This window comes from Rhinatrema bivittatum, chromosome 9 (assembly GCF_901001135.1).
Source record: "Rhinatrema bivittatum chromosome 9, aRhiBiv1.1, whole genome shotgun sequence".
Taxonomy (NCBI): Eukaryota; Metazoa; Chordata; class Amphibia; order Gymnophiona; family Rhinatrematidae; genus Rhinatrema; species Rhinatrema bivittatum.
Window position 1 is genome coordinate 150,891,581 of NC_042623.1, and position 18,243 is coordinate 150,909,823.

Below are 18,243 nucleotides of genomic sequence, written 5' to 3' on the forward strand. Positions count from 1 at the left end.
AGAAGTAAACAAACTTTGAATAGGAAATAAAGACTTTTTTCTTCCCCCCGCCCCCAATGACTTCAATCTGAAATTACACTTTCACTGCCTCCAGCTTTGTAGCAGCATGCACACTTGCAAAGAAAAAGCACTGAGCCCCCGACTGCATAAAGAGATCATAAAAATAATACGAATCCCCGGGCAGGTTGGGAAGCACAAGAAGAAAAAAAAAAAAAAGTGTGAAACAGCATTTTCCAGATCAGAATTTTTTTACATTAAGCAATAAAAATATAGCACGCAAACAGATTACAAAACAGCTTCAACTACATTCCAGAGGGGACTAGGAATTTCATAGGAGCTGTAAGGGTTGATGAGATAGCCTTAACTTTAAAAATTGTTCATATTTACATGGATGGGGTAATTTTCAGATGTACACAGACTGCTGCAAAATCTACAGGTACCCATAGAGGTTTGTACCTGCTGTTTCTGAAGATAGTTTTTCCCAGAAAAAGGCCATGAATAGTTTTGAAAATGCAACACTATCCATGTTGTTGCCTCCTCTGACCAGCCTGTGATGCCATCTATTTGTCCCCTAGGTAAAAGCATGATCACTACTGATCCCCACATGTACTTCACCCGCATATAGGCTAGGCAATTTTCACTTTTACCCAAGTAAATGCTTTTGAAAGCTGCCCTGGTGGTCTTTCAGTGTCCTACATACAATCATTTCTCAATTCTTCATGCTTCAGTCTTTACAGACATCTTGGTGCCAATTTAAAATTTCATGCAGAGATAAGCAGAGAGGTGTGAATTTCAATGCTCCCCCCCCTTACAAAAGAAATTCATGAAAAAGAGGAGGAGGAGGAGTTTGTGCACTTGTGCAACAAATGTACAAAAAGTCAAAATGTTTACAGGTTTGCCAAATTAGTTTTGCAAACAGTAACAGCCAATATGCACCACTTGAATCAGTGAATTTGCATTCAAGGGAGCCAAATAGGCGGATTCAATACAGATTCCCACAGATCAGCCAAACTTGGTCAAATCTGCAAGGAGTCTGCATTAAATCTGGATGCATTATCCTAACATTTGCTGGGAAAATTTCAAATATCCCGAGCTATTTGGGGAAAACTTGGAAAATGCTGTTTAACTAGAGTGAGTCTGAATTTCACCTGTTTTGAGTTAAACCTCAAATTCTCTGCCCATCTTTAAAAATAAATCTAATCCAAGCCTGTTTGCCCAAACACCACCCCACCAAGAAGGAGGGAATATGATAGTTTAACTAATCTGAGTCACCTGCAGCTGGAGGCAAAATCTTCCTAATCACCTGATTTAAATCATTTTTGATCCAGTCAGGATGCAAATATTTGCTGCTAATGTAAATGGTTAACAATTGATAGGACAAACACTTACATTTCCAAAATATCTGTCCAGTAATTCTACAAAGCGATGAACAATCTCTAAAGTCAGTAATTCATTATCCTGGTCTTCTACTGCACAACAAAAATATAGGCTAGCATATCTGAAACAGAACACAAGAAAGAATCAAAATATAATTATGTCACAGAAAATCTCATGGCATGTGCTTTCTTCCAAAACAGGGTGAGGTGCATGAAAATTCTGAAGTAATGTAGTTCCTATTCTAGCTTAGTTAGTTGCATAGAAATAAAAAGGTCAATAGGCAAGTTGTAGGTGATCTCTTTTCAATGGACTGACTTAATGCATAGGCGACTAGCTTAAAGAGCTACTCAAGAACCTAGAAGGTTCAAAATCAGACAGATCTGGGGCTGGCTCAGTAGCTCAGAGGCAGTTTTGCACACTACAGTGTGGTAGGAGCTGGCTTCAATTCCTGGCTCAGGTCTTCAATTCTCCACAGCGGGGGAAGCACCATCAAGTCCCAGGAGGGGGTAGGCTCTGCCCCAGTCATTACACAATGATTACTCCTAATGGCAGGATATAGGACCCATCTGATTGTAGGATTAGTGGAAGAAGCCTTGGTGCAGCAAGGACACTAGCAAAAGGACTGTCGCAACAACAACCAGGCTACGGGAAACAGGAGGAGAAATGAGAGGAAAAAATCCCTGGGTATTTGCAAATGAAGGCTCATGGCACTGGATCCTAGCCACAGTTAAGACAGAGTTGGAAGCCCAAAACAGTGGTATAGTGAGGAGGCAGCAAATCCCCCGGACACCAGGTTGTAGGGGGCACCCAGGAGCCTCTTTTTGTATTTATTTTTCCAGTCACATGCAAGTAGAAGGCAAAAAGAGGGCGTTATTTGAAATGCCTGCTATTTCTGCAACAGCAAATATTTTAAAAGGCAGGGTGGTGGTGCAACACAAATGTATTGGCCCCCAGGCACTAAATAGCAAACTTGCATAAGAAGAGAAAGCAAGCATGAGCCAGCCAGGAGTTGAACCTAGAGTCTTCAGATCCGTATTCAGATTGCACCACTGGCCCTGTGGTACAAAGATCCTGCCTCATAGCTACTTCCCTCTTTACTGCCACAGGTGGACTACACTATTGTAGTATGGATAATGTTATCACTTGAATACATTTGGTATTCAGAATATTCATTTTATAAATATCGCCATAGATTTCAACAATGAATGCTTTGATAAAAGAAAATTTTCACATTCAAGAACTCAAATACGACTGCTTTCTGTGCTTCACGCAGTGATGATCAACGCGAATGAAGCAGAGATGCAGATCAGACACAGAAAGGGGATAGGAAAGATGGTAAGAGGAGTCCAGAGACATATTTGGAAGACAAATTGAAAAAGAGAACCTGGAAAAGAAGACAGGAGAGGGCACAAATGCATGCACGGGACACCCAAAGAACGTGCATTGTTAAACTTCTGAAAACCAAAGTAAGCAAAACTAACTATTTTAATCTAAAGATTAGAATTGGTTGCCTTATTGAAATTCAAATATTTTATTGCTCAAACCATTTATTTTTTTTCTTTCACGGTACCAACCAAGTTGTTGGCTTAATATTACCCTTTTGTAGTGCTGTTGAAAATAAAAAAATTACCAACTTTCATTGCCAGAAGAGGGGACTAGACAAGGGTAATCCCAGAAGCATATAAATGTGAAATATTCCTGAGCCTTTAATAGTATCATTTCTATCCTATCAAATATGTGGCTTCCTTTCCTATCAATTGATACAAAAAGAAGCATATTCTTTCAAGGATCCGGGTAACTAAAGACCAGTGAGCCTTACTTCAGTGCCGGGAAAAATAGTGGAAATAGTGGAAACTATTCTCAAGATCAAAATCGTAGAGCATATAGAAAGACATGATTTAATGGAAAACAGTCAACACGGATTTACCCAAGGGGTTGGGTTATCAAATTTGTGGATGATACAAAATTATTCAGAGTAGTTAAATCACAAGCAGACTGTGATACATTACAGGAGGACCTTGTAAGACTGGAAGATTGGGCATCCAAATGGCAGATGAAATTTAATGTGGACAAGTGCAAGGTGTGGCATATAGGGAAAAATAACCCATGCTGTAGTTACACGATGTTGGGTTCCATATTAGGAGCTACTACCCAGGAAAAGATCTAGGCATCATAGTGGATAATAGTTTAAAATAGTCGGCTCAGTGTGCTGCAGCAGTCAAAAAAGCAAACAATGTTAGGAATTAAGAAGGGAATGGTTAATAAAACGGAAAATATCATAATTTATTTTTTTATTTATTTAAATTCTTTTACTATACCGATACTAAAGACGAGGTCTCTTCGTACCGGTTTACAATAGAACAGGGGGAAACCAATTAACAACTATATAGAAGGTAAAGTTACATTAAACAGGGAGCTGGAAGACAGGAAAGATTTTAAACGATAACAACTGGAGAGTGATAAAATGGTCAATGAAAACCAATAGAGCCTCTATAATCGCTCCATAGTGAGACCACACCTTGAATACCGTGTACAATTCTGGTCACCGCATCTCAAAAAAGATATAATTGCGATGGAGAAGGTACAGAGAAGGGCAACCAAAATGATAAACGGGATGGAACAGCTTCCCTATGAGGAAAGGCTGAAGAGGTTATGGCTGTTCAGCTTGGAGAAGAGACGGCTGAGGGGGGGATATGATAGAGGTCTTTAAAATCATGAGAGGTCTTTAACGAGTAGATGTGACTTGGTTATTTACACTTTTGAATAATAGGAGGACTAGGGGGCATTCCATGAAGTTAGCAAGTAGCACATGAAGACTAATCGGAGAAAATTCTTTCACTCAATGCGCAATAAAACTCTGGAATTTGTTGCCAGAGGATGTGGTTAGTGCAGTTAGAGAGGCTGGGTTCAAAAAAGGTTTGGATAAGTTCTTGGAGGAGAAGTCCATTAACTGCTATTAATCAAGTTTACTTAGGGAATAGTCACTGCTATTAATTGCATCAGTAGCATGGGATCTTCTTGGTGTTTGGGTAATTGCCAGTTTCTTGTGGCCTGGTTTGGCCTCTGTTGGAAGCAGCTTGGTCTGACCCAGCATGGCAATTTCGTATGTTCTTATATCCTTCCAAGCCCCCTCTGAGAAACTGATCAACACAGAGAACCTTTCTAGAACCCTGGTTTCTCATCCCTGTAAATTCTGTCTCATCAGTCCCACCCATTCATTGTACATTTCTCGGCAGGATTTGAAGACTGATTTCAAGCATCTTTTATTGGCATGGCCACTTTGACTCGTATTGCTAAAGTAATAAAGTGGTAAAAGGAAAGAATTAAGAAAAGGAAGAGAACACACACCACCACTGTATTGCAACCTCTAATTTACATATATATTTAAGCAGCAGCATCCATAGCTCGATCTTGTACTCTTGTTTCTAGTGGATTGTTTAGGATCACAGAGAACAGTAGGACACTAGAATGAAACATGGGTCAGTCTGGGTGTTTATTTTGGGTCTCCGAGTATAGCATTATTTAAATTATTATTTTTTAATAAAGGACATAGAATCACACCTGCCCATCCCACTAGCTGTTTCTTTATGTAAGCTCTTAAGAAGCCTCAGTCCTTGTACCTTTCTCAGTTACAGTTGTCTCTTCTTAAATCAGGGGTGGGCAAGTCCAGTCCTCGAGGGCTGCAAACCAGTCGGGTTTTCAGGATACCCCTAATGAATATGCATGAAATAGATTTGCATACAACTGAGGCAGTGTGTATGCAGGTCTCTCTCATGCATATTCATTAAGGATATCCTGAAAACCCGACTGGTTTGCAGCCCTCGAGGACCGGAATTGCCCACCCCTGCCTTAAATAAATCCCACCTTTTACCCACCTGGTTTAATTCTTCCCAATTATGGCTTCACTGATTTAACCCAGCGCCATTTATTTGTTTTTCTTTTGGTGATGCAACTAGATTCTGAGCTCTGAGGAGCGGGGCGTGACTAACGTTTCTCTGTACTGCACTGCGTACACCTGATAATTTTATGCAAATGATTAATACAATCTGCACTGATCTGATGAAGTACGGCTCTCAAAACCAGCCAGAAATGCATGTCAGTCAAAAAAAAAAAAAAAAAAAGTAGCCCCCACAACCTGTTTGCTGCCTATTTCTGAAAATAAAAGTACATTGTAGGTTGGATGACACCATCTCTGCTTTCAAAGCTGTAAGGAGTTCTATAGTGGAAGCCTATGGATAGGAAAGGAGGGCATGGGATGGATATGTCCATGTGTCCTAAAAATCTAAATTTATGTATGCAACCAATTTAAAAATTACTGATTTACTAAGATGTGCTTAAAAAAAAAAAAAAACCCCACAACCCCAAGCCACCACACATTGTCCCCTATGATTCCCACTAATAACTGGTTTTAACACAGCTTACGTTACAGCAAAGGGAGCCTCTTTAATAAAGTGGGTTAATAATGCACGTTACCATGCATTAATTAATGCATGGTAACATGGTAGCTCACTTTAGTAGGTCAGCCCCTTAGAGGACCAGGATGGCAAAGGATTCAAGCCAACAAACACAAGAATCTGCAGGGAAAAAACCAAGCATAACCAGACTTAGAGATACTGGTTTTAGCAGTTACTGTCAGACAGAAAGACAATGTTCCTACAACTGCAAACTCTGCTCTCTCTCTCTGCCCCTCTCGCTCCAATACTTTTTAAAGTTCCTAAATAAACTTTAGCAGGCATAGGGGCCGATAGGAGCTGTGCGTTAACCCTGTGCTGTTTAATTATTTAAACATGGATGGTTGCTATGTACTCCGCACTGAACTCACTGTGGAGGTAGTGGAATATAAGAAATGCTAAATAAAACAAAATAAAAACAAACACTGTGCCCTGAAATTCAGCACACATAAAAATTAACTTAACACCCATACAGCAGGAGTTTTATAAAAGCAGGCTAAACTGAAAAGCACACAGAAGATGTGCTTAGTGCTCATAAATAGTAACTTTTGTGCACAGAGCATGCGGTCTGCATACAATATTCTGTGTACATCAATCATGTGCAAAGCACATCAAAGAGTGTAAACCATTATTTCTGTCCCTAAAAGCTGAGTGCACAGCTTCTAAATGCCTAACATGCTACGAGACAACTTTTAGAAGCACAACTTTGGAAGGTAGCTTTCAGCAGCCCGCAGAGAACTAACGTTTGCATGTACAAAGCACACGCAGACTTTAGCCCAAGTTTTTTAAAAATGTAGATTTATGCAACTGTCTGCTTTGAAAAATCAGCGACTAATAATAAACAATTCCTGAAACACATAGGAAGTGGGAAAGCTCACAGAGACCTCATAATTAGGTGCCCAACGGCTAAGCTGGTGTAAGCTTTTAATAGCGCAAGCTTTTCTTTAGTTCTTTTTTAATCATTGGTCTCAATGAGCTATTTATGAGAGGTGCAATGCAATATATAGCTGCCCCGATGTACTTAAAGGGGCGGATTTTCAGAGCCCTGCTCGCGTAAATCCGCCCAAAACCGGGCGGATTTACGCGAGCAGGGCCCTGCGCGCCGGTAAGCCTATTTTACATAGGCCTACCGGCGCGCGCAGACCCCGGGACTCGCGTACGTCCCGGGGTTTTCGGAGGGGGGCGTGTCGGGAGCGTTTTGGGGGCGTGGCTACGGCCCGGGGCGGTCCGGGGGCGTGGCCGCGCCCTCCGTACCCGCCCCCAGGTCGCGGCCCGGCGCGCAGCAGGCCCGCGGGGATTTACGTCTCCCTCCGGGAGGCGTAAATCCCCCGACAAAGGTAAGGGGGGGGGTGTAGACAGGGCCGGGTGGGTGGGTTAGGTAGGGGAAGGGAGGGTAAGGTGAGGGGAGGGCAAAGGAAAGTTCCCTCCGAGGCCGCTCCGATTTCGGAGCGGCCTTGGAGGGAACGGGGGGAGGCAGCGCGGCTCGGCGCGCGCAGGCTATACAAAATCGATAGCCTTGCGCGCGCCGATCCAGGATTTTAGTGGATACGCGCGGCTCCGCGCATATCTACTAAAATCCAGCGTACTTTTGCTTGAGTCTGATGCGCAAGCAAAAGTAGGCTGATCGCGCTTCTTTTAAAATCTACCCCAAAGTCTCTAAATGTACTTCAAAGTCGTACTTAACTTGCAACTTTATGTCCGACGTCAAGCCACAGAGTAATGATGGTAAAATGGTAAAGTCCGACGTTGTTCCGACACGGTGTCTTTCGGAGGAAACCTCCTTCCTCAGGGGGTCGGGTACCACTATTACCGGCTTCTATCGCTGTCCAAAGGTGCTTGACATTACTGCGGATGAGATGAGTACAAGAGAACAAGTACATACTGGATCCCAAGAAAATGAAATGATGGCAAATAGATTTGAAGGAACACTTACTGTGCAAAAAGTTGTTACTTATGTTGCTGCGCCCAAAGGCGTCTCGATGTGACTCTGTAAATAAAGCAACATAAAATTATGGTGGCCTTTATTATGCATTACATATTGCTTTATTTACAGAGTCACATCGAGATGCCTTTGGGCACAGCAACATAAGTAACAACTTTTTGCACAGTAAGTGTTCCTTCAAATCTATTTGCCATCATTTCATTTTCTTGGGATCCAGTATGTACTTGTTCTCTTGTACTCATCTCATCCACAGTAATGTCAAGCACCTTTGGACAGCGATAGAAGCCGGTAATAGTGGTACCCGACCCCCTGAGGAAGGAGGTTTCCTCCGAAAGACACCGTGTCGGAACAACGTCGGACTTTACCATCATTACTCTGTGGCTTGACGTCGGACATAAAGTTGCAAGTTAAGTACGACTTTGAAGTACATTTAGAGACTTTAAGTACATCGGGGCAGCTATATATTGCATTGCGCCTCTCATAAATAGCTCGAGACCAATGATTAAAAAAGAACTAAAGAAAAGCTTGCGCTATTAAAAGCTTACACCAGCTTAGCCGTTAGGCACCTAATTATGAGGTCTCTGTGAGCTTTCCCACTTCCTATGTGTTTCAGGAATTGTTTATTATTAGTCGATATCATTTATTTCCTGTTATCCATGGATTCTTCATTTTGTGTATTGAAAAATCAGCGGGCATGCATGCAAAGCAACATACACGTACACAAACGTGTGCAAGTAGATTTACGGGCATCTTCTGGAAAATCGAAAGGATGAGTGTTAATGCGATCCCCACCCCAAATCCACCTCCACCCTCTCCCGTTCAGAATTGCTTTCACATGTACATAGCCCTGGGCAATTTTCAAGAGACCATTTATGGATATAAAAGCACATTTGTTTACTTAAATTTTCCTTCTAAGGGGGTCATTCATCAAGTCATGTTAGGGCCCCAACACCCACTATAGCGCCATAAAGCATGGTGGGATGAGTATGCAAATTTAAAAACTATATTCAACCGGGAGGAGTTTGGGCAGAGTAAATGAAAATGAGGGGTGCATGACGCTGCGTGCGATAGCATAATGCATGCTGTTGCACAATTTTAACGCCGAAAATAAACTACACCTTTTTTTCCTCGAGATATGCTGTGCGTTATGGCAGAGACTGGATTTGCGATATTTATCGCAAATCCAGTTTAGGGCAGAGGGGAGGAGAGGGGAGAGCACCTCTGGGGAGGCACACAGACAACTTTTTATACCACTCTAAGAGGGGCCATTCTGATATCTGGGTGAGGTTTTGGTGGTGAGCTAGGTTTTGGGGGGCAGTTTTTACATATACAGTCAGAGGTACGAACAGCACAGAAGACATCAGTGAAGATTGTGTGTGATGTGGAGTGATGAAAGGTACACAAAGATGAGAATTGTACAATATACTCTCAACCTAGCTTGATAATAGCTAGGTAGAGAGTGCATCAATCTAGGTCGAGAGTATAATGTACAATTCTCATCTTTATGTACCTTTCATCACTCCAAATCCACGATGAGGCTGATATTCAGAAGCCATTTAGATGGATAACTGAAAAAAAAGTTATCTAATTTTTCAAAGCGGCGATATTAGAAGCCATATGCAGCTAGAATTAGCCGCATAAGTTATGTGGCTAATTCCAATATTCTGAGTTAACTGCTTAAATTTATGGAGCTAACTCTGGTTGACCCACAGGGCTGTCCTAAAGTTGGCCGGATATACTTATCCCTATTAAGTTAGCTGGATAGCGTGTAACTTAACTAGCCATTCCACGACTGATTGATACAATTATCTTTCTTAGTGTTTAGATTTGGATTCCTTCAATTTTTTTTTATGGCTTGATATGCTTTGCAATTATTCTTTTTCTCTGTTATATATTTCTTAATTTTTCTTATTTCATTGCTGGTTTCTTAGCAAAGTGTCATTCTTAAAAATTGTGTTTATATTTAACCTCTCTTAAGCCCAACTTCTTTTTAATATGACATACATTTGTTTCTTCTGCATATTAAGCAATAGACATGCATATTGTACCCATACAGTTTTCAATTCCCATCATTTCAAACCCCTCTCCACCCATCTGTAAACTATAAACAGCAACCCTTATTGCAAAATACAAAACACTCTGTACCCCAGTTTATAAAATGTTCACTAGATTATACTTTATAGATATTGAAAAAAATATATGGTTTATGCACATAAATGTTTTTGAAAATTCAGCTCTTTATGCACACAAATCGCGTTCTGCACAGGGACACTAACTTTTCGATAGGCGTGCGGGTGCACATATACATGCGTATATGGGCGTGCAGATAGAGATACGGCAATTTTATATCCAGCACGCATGACTATATAAAATAGCTCTGGCGTGTGTGTGTCTGCTCCTAATTTTAAGCTTGTGCACGCAGAAGCTTAAGTCTGCTTTCAGATGCATAAGTCAGGGAATTTTGTAACAGATGCGTGTTCAGCCCATGACCACCAGTTTGCTCAGTCTAGAGCTAGGTCCTCCAAATCCCCCTGGCTCTTTAGCCTGCACTCTCCCCGGTTAACTCAACCCCTCAAACACTTCATAGATGTCTTGGAATAGTTAAAAAAAAAAAAAAAAAATTTACACCTCCTCCAGAGCAGAAGTAACTTTGCACTGAAATATACCTGGGCTCACACCCAGATGAGAGGCTACTTGTGCGCACATCTCTTGGCCCTGCCTTGCAACACCCATGCCTCACCCAAATCCAACCCCCTTTTTCCCCCCCTCGATGTGAGATATTTGCGCATCAGTACTCGTGCGCAGCTTATAAAGTTGGGTGGACACGTGCATATGCTAGATGCATGCCCGGCTTTTAAAGTTCATCTTACAATGCACATCAATCCTGTTTTACGAGAAGAAAAAAAAAAAACAGTTTGTGCAGAGATTGTGTTTTCTGTAGATAAAATGCTGAGTACAGGACACCCATGCCAGAAACTCCAGGTTCAACCCCACAGACCAACACTAGCCCCTAGAATCTTTATGCCACTTCTAATCAGGAATTCAATTTCCAGTATTAGGTAACCATGAGTTAAGCCTCTGCAGCTTTCTGCACTGGAGAGTAATAGCTAATGCCTTGATTAACATAGGACACGAATAGAGGCATGCTAATTTGTGCGCACGGGTTTGCTTATGATTGTGCATGCTAAGCTTCTTGCAGTGACACTGTCTGCGCAAAAAGGTTTATTACATCAGAGCCTCATCAGATGGAAGGGTATTTAAGTACAGCCATCCCTAGTCCTCCTTCCCCACTTTGAATTTTTTATTTTTTTTTTACAGTTTTGAAAAACAAAACAAAAAAAAAAAACCATTGTGTACTATAGTCTACAGTTTACCTCTATATGCACATTAAAAATGTTTGAATTAGCACAAATCTGAAACTTATCCGCAGCAGTACCAACCTTAGCTGCTCATAGATTTAGACAATTTCTTTGGCTCATTTACATATGTGATCAAAGTTTTAGCTTTCTAAAGCTAGTGACAAACAGAAGGACTAAATGCACAGGAGGTGGGACTGGAACAAGGGGTCATGGGACAAGCATAATAGGGGCACAGCTAGACTCAGGAGTAAAAAAAAAATTAAAATAAAATATTGTCTTTGATTAAAGGGCGGTGGACACAGAACAGCTTCCCCGGAGATGTGGTGGAGACTAGGCCAGTTTCAAAATTCAAGAAAACATGGGAAAAGCATGGAGGATCTCCAAGAGAGGAAGCAACGTGGGTAGGCCGTCTGGTCTTTATCTGCCAGAAAAGGATTATCGCCATCCACGGTAGTTCCGGACAGAGAGAGAGAGAGAGAGAGACAGAGAGACAGAGACTTACTATAGTGCCTATGCCCTACAGCCAGTATCATCCCAAGGTCTCTCTCTGGGTCCATGCGCATCAGTCTTCCCCCCACCCCTTACAGCTCTTTTGGATTATTGTACCCCATATGCAGGATTCTGAACTTCTTGGCATTGAATCCCAGCTGACAATCGTCGACCAGTCTTTGAGCTTTCTTAAGATTACTTTTCATTCTCTTACTCCTTCAGGTATGTCCATTCTGCTACAGATCTTCATATCATCCACACACACACACACACACACACACAAAAAAAAAAAAAAAAAAAAAAAAAAAAAAAATCGCAAACTTACCGGGTCATTTTTCAAATCGTGATGGGCCCTTATCGCAATGTTAAAGTGTAAATAGGGGAAAGGGGAGAAGTTTGGATGGGGTTTAGTTAAATGAGGGGCCAGTAGCACTGTGGGCAATAATGTTTCACGCATTAGATCACCAGCAGTAGCGCCGGAAATACCTACACCTATTTCGTTGGCACTACAGTGGTGATAGTGTGCAGTGCACCTAACCATGGCAGGTGAAAATTGCACTGCTGCAATGAGACCACCTGCCCCTTTTTTTTCTGGGCGATCATTTCGCTATAATCTAGGCCTTAGTTCTAACCCCTCTGCAATATCGTTCATGAAAATATTAAATAGAACCATTCCCACAATTAATCTTTGAGACACTCCACTTATCACCATTCTCTCTTCAGAGTAGGTTCCATTTACCATTACAAAATGCAAAAAAAAAAAAAAAGTGCACCGACTAAACATCTGGTAAGTGATATTAATCCAGCTTCCAGCTGACATCTCTAAAAGATCTTTATTATAGAAATTCTCATGTCACAGCCTTCTCTAGATGTAAGTACTTCCTTCAGTCTTGTAGTCACATCTGAATAAGGGATCAATATGGGCTCAAAAGTTCATGCGCCACAGCAAGCATAAAAGCTACTAAGATTCTATATATGGGTTGCAGAAAAAAATAAGTTCATAAAATGTATGTATTTTTAAAACATTTTGTACTAATCCATACATTTTTTCAGGCTGCATATACAGCATTTAGAATGCAATTTGTTTTACTATACGGTGCATATAATGATACTGCATGTGATATAGAATATGTACGATACCAATATAGCACTTTTCACAGTAAGCTTCAGACAATTATAGGCTTTCACTTTAAAATTAGTGTGATTAGCAACAAACCTCAAGAAGCACTTTATTCCAGATTCCTACTCATGAACTTAAGACAGGAAGTTTAGGTTAGCTCCGACAGCAGAATCCTATGCAGAGGCAGAAATTGTAAGTTATTTTGGGCCTAATTAACTGAGCTTTTTCCCTTCAGACACAGAATGGGAAAAAAAAAACCAAACGCTTTAGTAAATCAGTCCCTTTACCTCCTTTTGTGTTGCACCACTTTCATCCTATTTTATCTGGATAATAAGAATGCAATGGCTAAAACTGTAAAAAGTCTAAAGGTCCTGTTTGTATTCTATAAAAAAGTCCTAAGTTGTTATTTGATTTTAATTTCGTGTTTCTTCAGCAGTTTTCAATATTTATTTAAAACATGTTTTTAGTACTTTCTCCACCCTGAAGCTACAGTAGGGAATGGGACTATTTGTGGTCATCATGCATGTTTCGTTCCAAAACCAAAAATGTTCTACTTAAATTACTCACACCTTTTGTAAACAAGTTTAATGTCTTTCCATTCAACGAAGCTGCTTGCCTTGGGATTGCGGGCCAGAATAGTCTGAATAACTTCCCGCACGGTTTTCTTCTTCTCCTTGTCAGACAAGGAGATGTACCATTTCTGTAGCCGTAACTTCCCCTGCCGGCTGAACAGCAGCATAAAACGAATCTAGGTGCAAAGACAGCAGTCAGTACAAGAATGAAAATGCAGACTTGACTTTTTTTAACCTATAGTGACCTTCAGTTTCATCCCTCTCTGCTGAAAGGACAAAGGACCTCTTCATCAGAATAGTATGTCTCTTATCTTTAAATAAAGATCACCAAGGAAAAAGTAAGTAAACACACAGCTGAGAAAACATGCATACAAATGTGAATCTAGATAAAGAAAACCGAACGACAGTATATAAAAATCGATAAATAAAGAAAATAAAATCTACTTAGCCTGCATGGGAGAGCTGAAGTTGCTGCTCTCTATATCTACAGCAAGAATATAGGATCAATTCCACCATAGCCTCATAACCCAAAAGAGGCAAACTCCCCACACCACAGATATAACCTACACAGTACAAATATTCAAATCAAACAAAACATACATGGAAATCCCAAGGGCCATGCACAATAGACACAGGTAGGGATATGTATGGCCAAAATATTTATGTTTTTCTTTGGTTTATGTTTTTGCATGTTTAAATTTGTTTTGTTTTTTTCCAGTCTGCACAATTTGCAAACTGAACATTATTTGCAGAAAATGAATCAGAATAAGATTTTGGGGTTGAATTTGTTGTTTGATAACAAACAAAAATTGCCTCATTCATCCTGTTTTTCCCATTTTTTTTTTTAATTTCAAATGAATGTATATCTCTGTAGCCAGGAACCTACACCATTCCCAAAAAGCTTTCTACCAGCATGTCTAAGACAAAAAAATTGTATCGGTACTTTTTCTGTGGATAAATGGTTACATTACCCAGAGGATGTAATAAAATTGTTTCAATAAAAAGCAGAGGCAAAAGAAAGATGCAGAAAAAAAATGTCTGAAAAGTAAGAGAAACTATATCAATTCCTAAAAGCCATTAAAAAAAAAAAAAAAAAAAAAAGTCTGTCTTAAAAGTGAAATGCCATTCCTGACTAATTTCTTTATAAGATGACTTTTTTTCAATAGTCATCTCATCAGTGGTATAATCAGTCCACTATTTTTCTAAACAGTCAGGAAATTTAAAAAAAAAGAAAAATTCATAAACAAGAATGTAATTTATTTTATTTTTGTATACCGATATTAGTGGTAGTTTCAGACTGGTTTAGTTTTGTCCCACATTTATAAAAGAAAATAAAAAATTTATTCCAGGTCCGAGACAATCTTAAGCACCGACAATGCCACCACGTCGCTTACCTTCCAGAACACTCGCATCCTAAAAACAAAATATAATCCCTTCTAAGAAAAGGCAAAAATCACAGTTTTGTTTTAGGCTGAGCTGCTAACACAAAACACATAGGATCACTCTGAAAGATAGTCAACAACCACAACTTCCCCTATTAAGCATCCTGTGATAAATACTTAGGGGCCGATACAGTAAAAGTCGCGGCACGCGCATAGGCCACTCTCCTGTGCGCGCGATTCTGTATTCAAATGAGGGCCTGCGGCAAAAAGAGGTGCTAGGGACACTAGCGCGTCCCTAGCACCTCTTTTTGAACAGGAGCAACGGCTGTCAGCGGGTTTGACAGCCAACACTCAATTTTGCCGGCGTCCGTTCTCAAACCAGCTGACAGTCACAGGTTTGGAAACCGGACGCTGGCTAAATTGAGCGTCCGGTTTTCAACCTGCAAGCCGCGGGCCGATTTCAAACTTTTTTTTTTTTTTTTTTTTTTAACTTTCGGGACCTCAGACTTAATATCGCCATGATATTAAGTCTGAGGGTGCACAGAAAAGCAGTTTTCACTGCTTTTCTGTGCACTTTCCCGGTGCCCGGAGAAATTAACGCCTACCTTTGAGTAGGCGCTAATTTCTGAAAGTAAAACGTGCTGCTTGGCTGCACATTTTGCTTTCCGAATTGCGCGGGAATACCTAATAGGGCCATCAACATGCATTTGCATGTTGCGGGTGCTATTAAGTTCGGGGGGGGGGGGGGGGGGGGGGGGGTTGGACGCGCGTTTGACACGTTATTGCCCCTTACTGAATAAGGGGTAAAGCTAGCGTGTCCAATCGCTGGTTAACAGTGCGCTCCACCGGAGCGCACTGTACTGTATCGGCCTGTTAGTAAGCAGGGGATAAGAGAGAGAGAGAAAAAAAAAAGATTAAATGCATATAAAGTTCAATTCCTGTAAAGCAAATTATCAGAAATTTAACAGAAACAAATATGCTCTTTGCTGACCGTCTGTTCAAAGAAAGGTCCAACAGTAATCCGTGCAGGCCACTCCCTCCCACAATTACAGTTCATTTAAGAGTTTTCCTGCCCCAGGCACCAAGTTTAAGACAGTGACTCTGGGTGTAATAATGCACACATTAGCCCTTTCTGTCAGTCAATTTCTGGAGCACACAAAAATTTTAATTCTGAAAATACCCAAATACGTTCAATACAATGACACAGCAAAGTAGCTGACATTATCCAGTTCCTCAAGCAGTAATGGATGATAAATGAACTAGGCAAAAATAACTGGGTTCTTAAACCAGTGTGTCCTTAACATCACAATGCAATAAGTCTACATATTCAAATATAGAAAAAGCAGCAGGAGACCAAGATGGCCACTGAGAGGTGAGGTCGTGAGGGCAGCGCTCCCGGCTGAAAGTTTTCAAACGAGCAATTTCTATATCATTTTTTTTTTCTTGAAAGCACAATGCCTCACTCCAAAAGGAAAGCTCGTATTCGTGAGATTACCTCCACACCCGATTACTCCTTTCAACCGAGGATAGATGAAGCCTTTACGAGGACGCCAACATCAAACCCGGAAGTGCAGGTCGCTGGGGCAGACAGAGAGCAGCTGCCGAGCCCCTTGACCTTAGAGATCTCGCTTAGCCCGGGGCTTCCAACGTTCCCGGAGCCACCAGGGAAACGACTCGTGAGTGCCGAGGCATTCGGGCAGTTCTCAGAGATGGCGAGTGGTAACCAGAGAGGGGTGGAAGGAACCCCCTCGAAGGACCTGAACTCGACAGGTTCCAGGGACCACTCGGAGCAGGCACAACAACGCCCGGAACATCAGAAAATTGGCGAAGGACTCCTGGAGGTAGGAAACAAGATGGACATTCTAACCCCACTAACCACCTCAGCTTTGGTCCCCTCGTTTGAGGAAATTAAAAATATTTTAATTACTGTGCAGAAATCAATAATTGCTTTAACATCAACTGTGCAAGAAGCAATGCTTAAGACACAGAAAGTGGAGGATTCGCTGGCTTCAGCTGAAGAGAAAATAAATACTTTAGAAGGGAAAGTTAAGAAAATTGAAGAGGTCCAACTAAATCTTATAAAATCTGAAAAGATGGTGGAAAACAAAATAGAATTTTTTGAAAATCAAGTTAAAAGAGCGAACTTAAGGTTCCTTAACTTTCCAAAAACGAAACTACAGTCTCCTGCAGACTTATTGAAAAGTTATTTCATAAATATTTTAAAGTATCCTACAGAAAAGATTCCAGCTATATTATCCACCTATTATTTAACTCAGAGAAAATCTATTGGGAGTAGTAACAACTATAAAGGGAAAGGAGAAGAAGAATAGTTAGATTTGACGGATTTTCTGGAAAAATCTTTCGAAATGGAGATAAACCTGAGGGAAACGTTGCTGGTGCAGTTTGCCTCAAAAATGGATAGAGATGAAGTATTAAAACATTACTTTAGGTTTCAAAAATTAAAATTCTTTGGACAGTGTATACAGATTTTCCCGGACATTGCTAGATTGTCCCAGTTGAAGCGTAAAAAATTTCTGGAAATGAGGGGGGAGGTGGTGGGAAGGGGGGCACGTTTTATGTTGAGGTTCCCTTGTCGTTGCTTTATATATTAAGGTAATGTAAAATATATTTTCACAGAGCCAACACAGTTACGTAGCTATTTAGATAGACCATCAAGTACCTAAGTGAATCTAGGAGTAGTTGGATAAGAGAATTATGGGTATTGGCTAACCTCTAATCTCAGTACTTTACCTTTAATATTTAGATTACTTATGATCTGCTTAAAATAATTTTGGTCTTCCCCGATTTCCAAAATATATTACAATGTGTGCCAGACCAGGATTTAATATTTCCTTTGTTGTAAGATGGAGTATATCTATATTTGTATTGTTTTTTTTTTTCTTTCTGGAATATGGATAACGCATTGAAATATTTTCTTGTAACTGAAATTAAAAATTAATAAAGTATAAATTAAAAAAAAAAAAAGCAGCAAGCAGAAAGAAAAGTAAGAATGGCAAATCTGTCTGAAATGAGAAAAACTGATTCCCAGTTTAAATAAATACAAAAAGAATGATACTAAACTATAAAACTGAATACCAAATGAAAGTAATCCATCAAAACAGCAGGCAACAATGAAATCATTGTTTAAGTGGCCAGTGTATGACAAGAAGATAAGACTGTGCATGAGGTCTAAGGTGAGCATACCAGAAAATGCTAAGGAAGAGCCAAGCCAAAGTGAGGTCTAAACCTTTAAGGGGGCAATGTTCAGCCACTGACTGGCTGGCAAAGTTAGTTGGATAAAAAAAAACAACAAAAAACAATTTATCTGGCTAACTCTGGTAGGATATTCAGTGGTGCGACTGCATCCTTGAATATACCCAACTAACTTTAGAACAGCAGGACCAGAATTAGACTGGCAATTAATCCATCTAACTTTGAATACTGGAATTAACCAGAAAACGTATCTGCCTGGAATGTGCCTACATTATCTGGCTACATTTTAGCAGGATAAGTGGTAGCGATAGTCAAGAGTCAGCATTTAGCAGGATATG

The 18,243-nt window shown here is 40.4% G+C and overlaps 1 protein-coding gene across 2 annotated transcripts in view; it reads right to left on the reverse strand.

The window, feature by feature from the left end:
* AP1S3 (adaptor related protein complex 1 subunit sigma 3) overlaps positions 1 to 18,243 on the reverse strand; it is a 44,230-nt gene that overhangs the window by 18,755 nt on the left and 7,232 nt on the right. For both annotated transcript variants that reach the window (XM_029617141.1, XM_029617142.1), the window contains exons 2-3: positions 13,308 to 13,486; positions 1,390 to 1,498 (exon numbers count right to left, since the gene is read on the reverse strand). In XM_029617141.1, the coding sequence (XP_029473001.1) occupies positions 1,390 to 1,498; positions 13,308 to 13,486 (288 nt within the window). The remainder of the gene's footprint in view (positions 1 to 1,389; positions 1,499 to 13,307; positions 13,487 to 18,243) is intronic.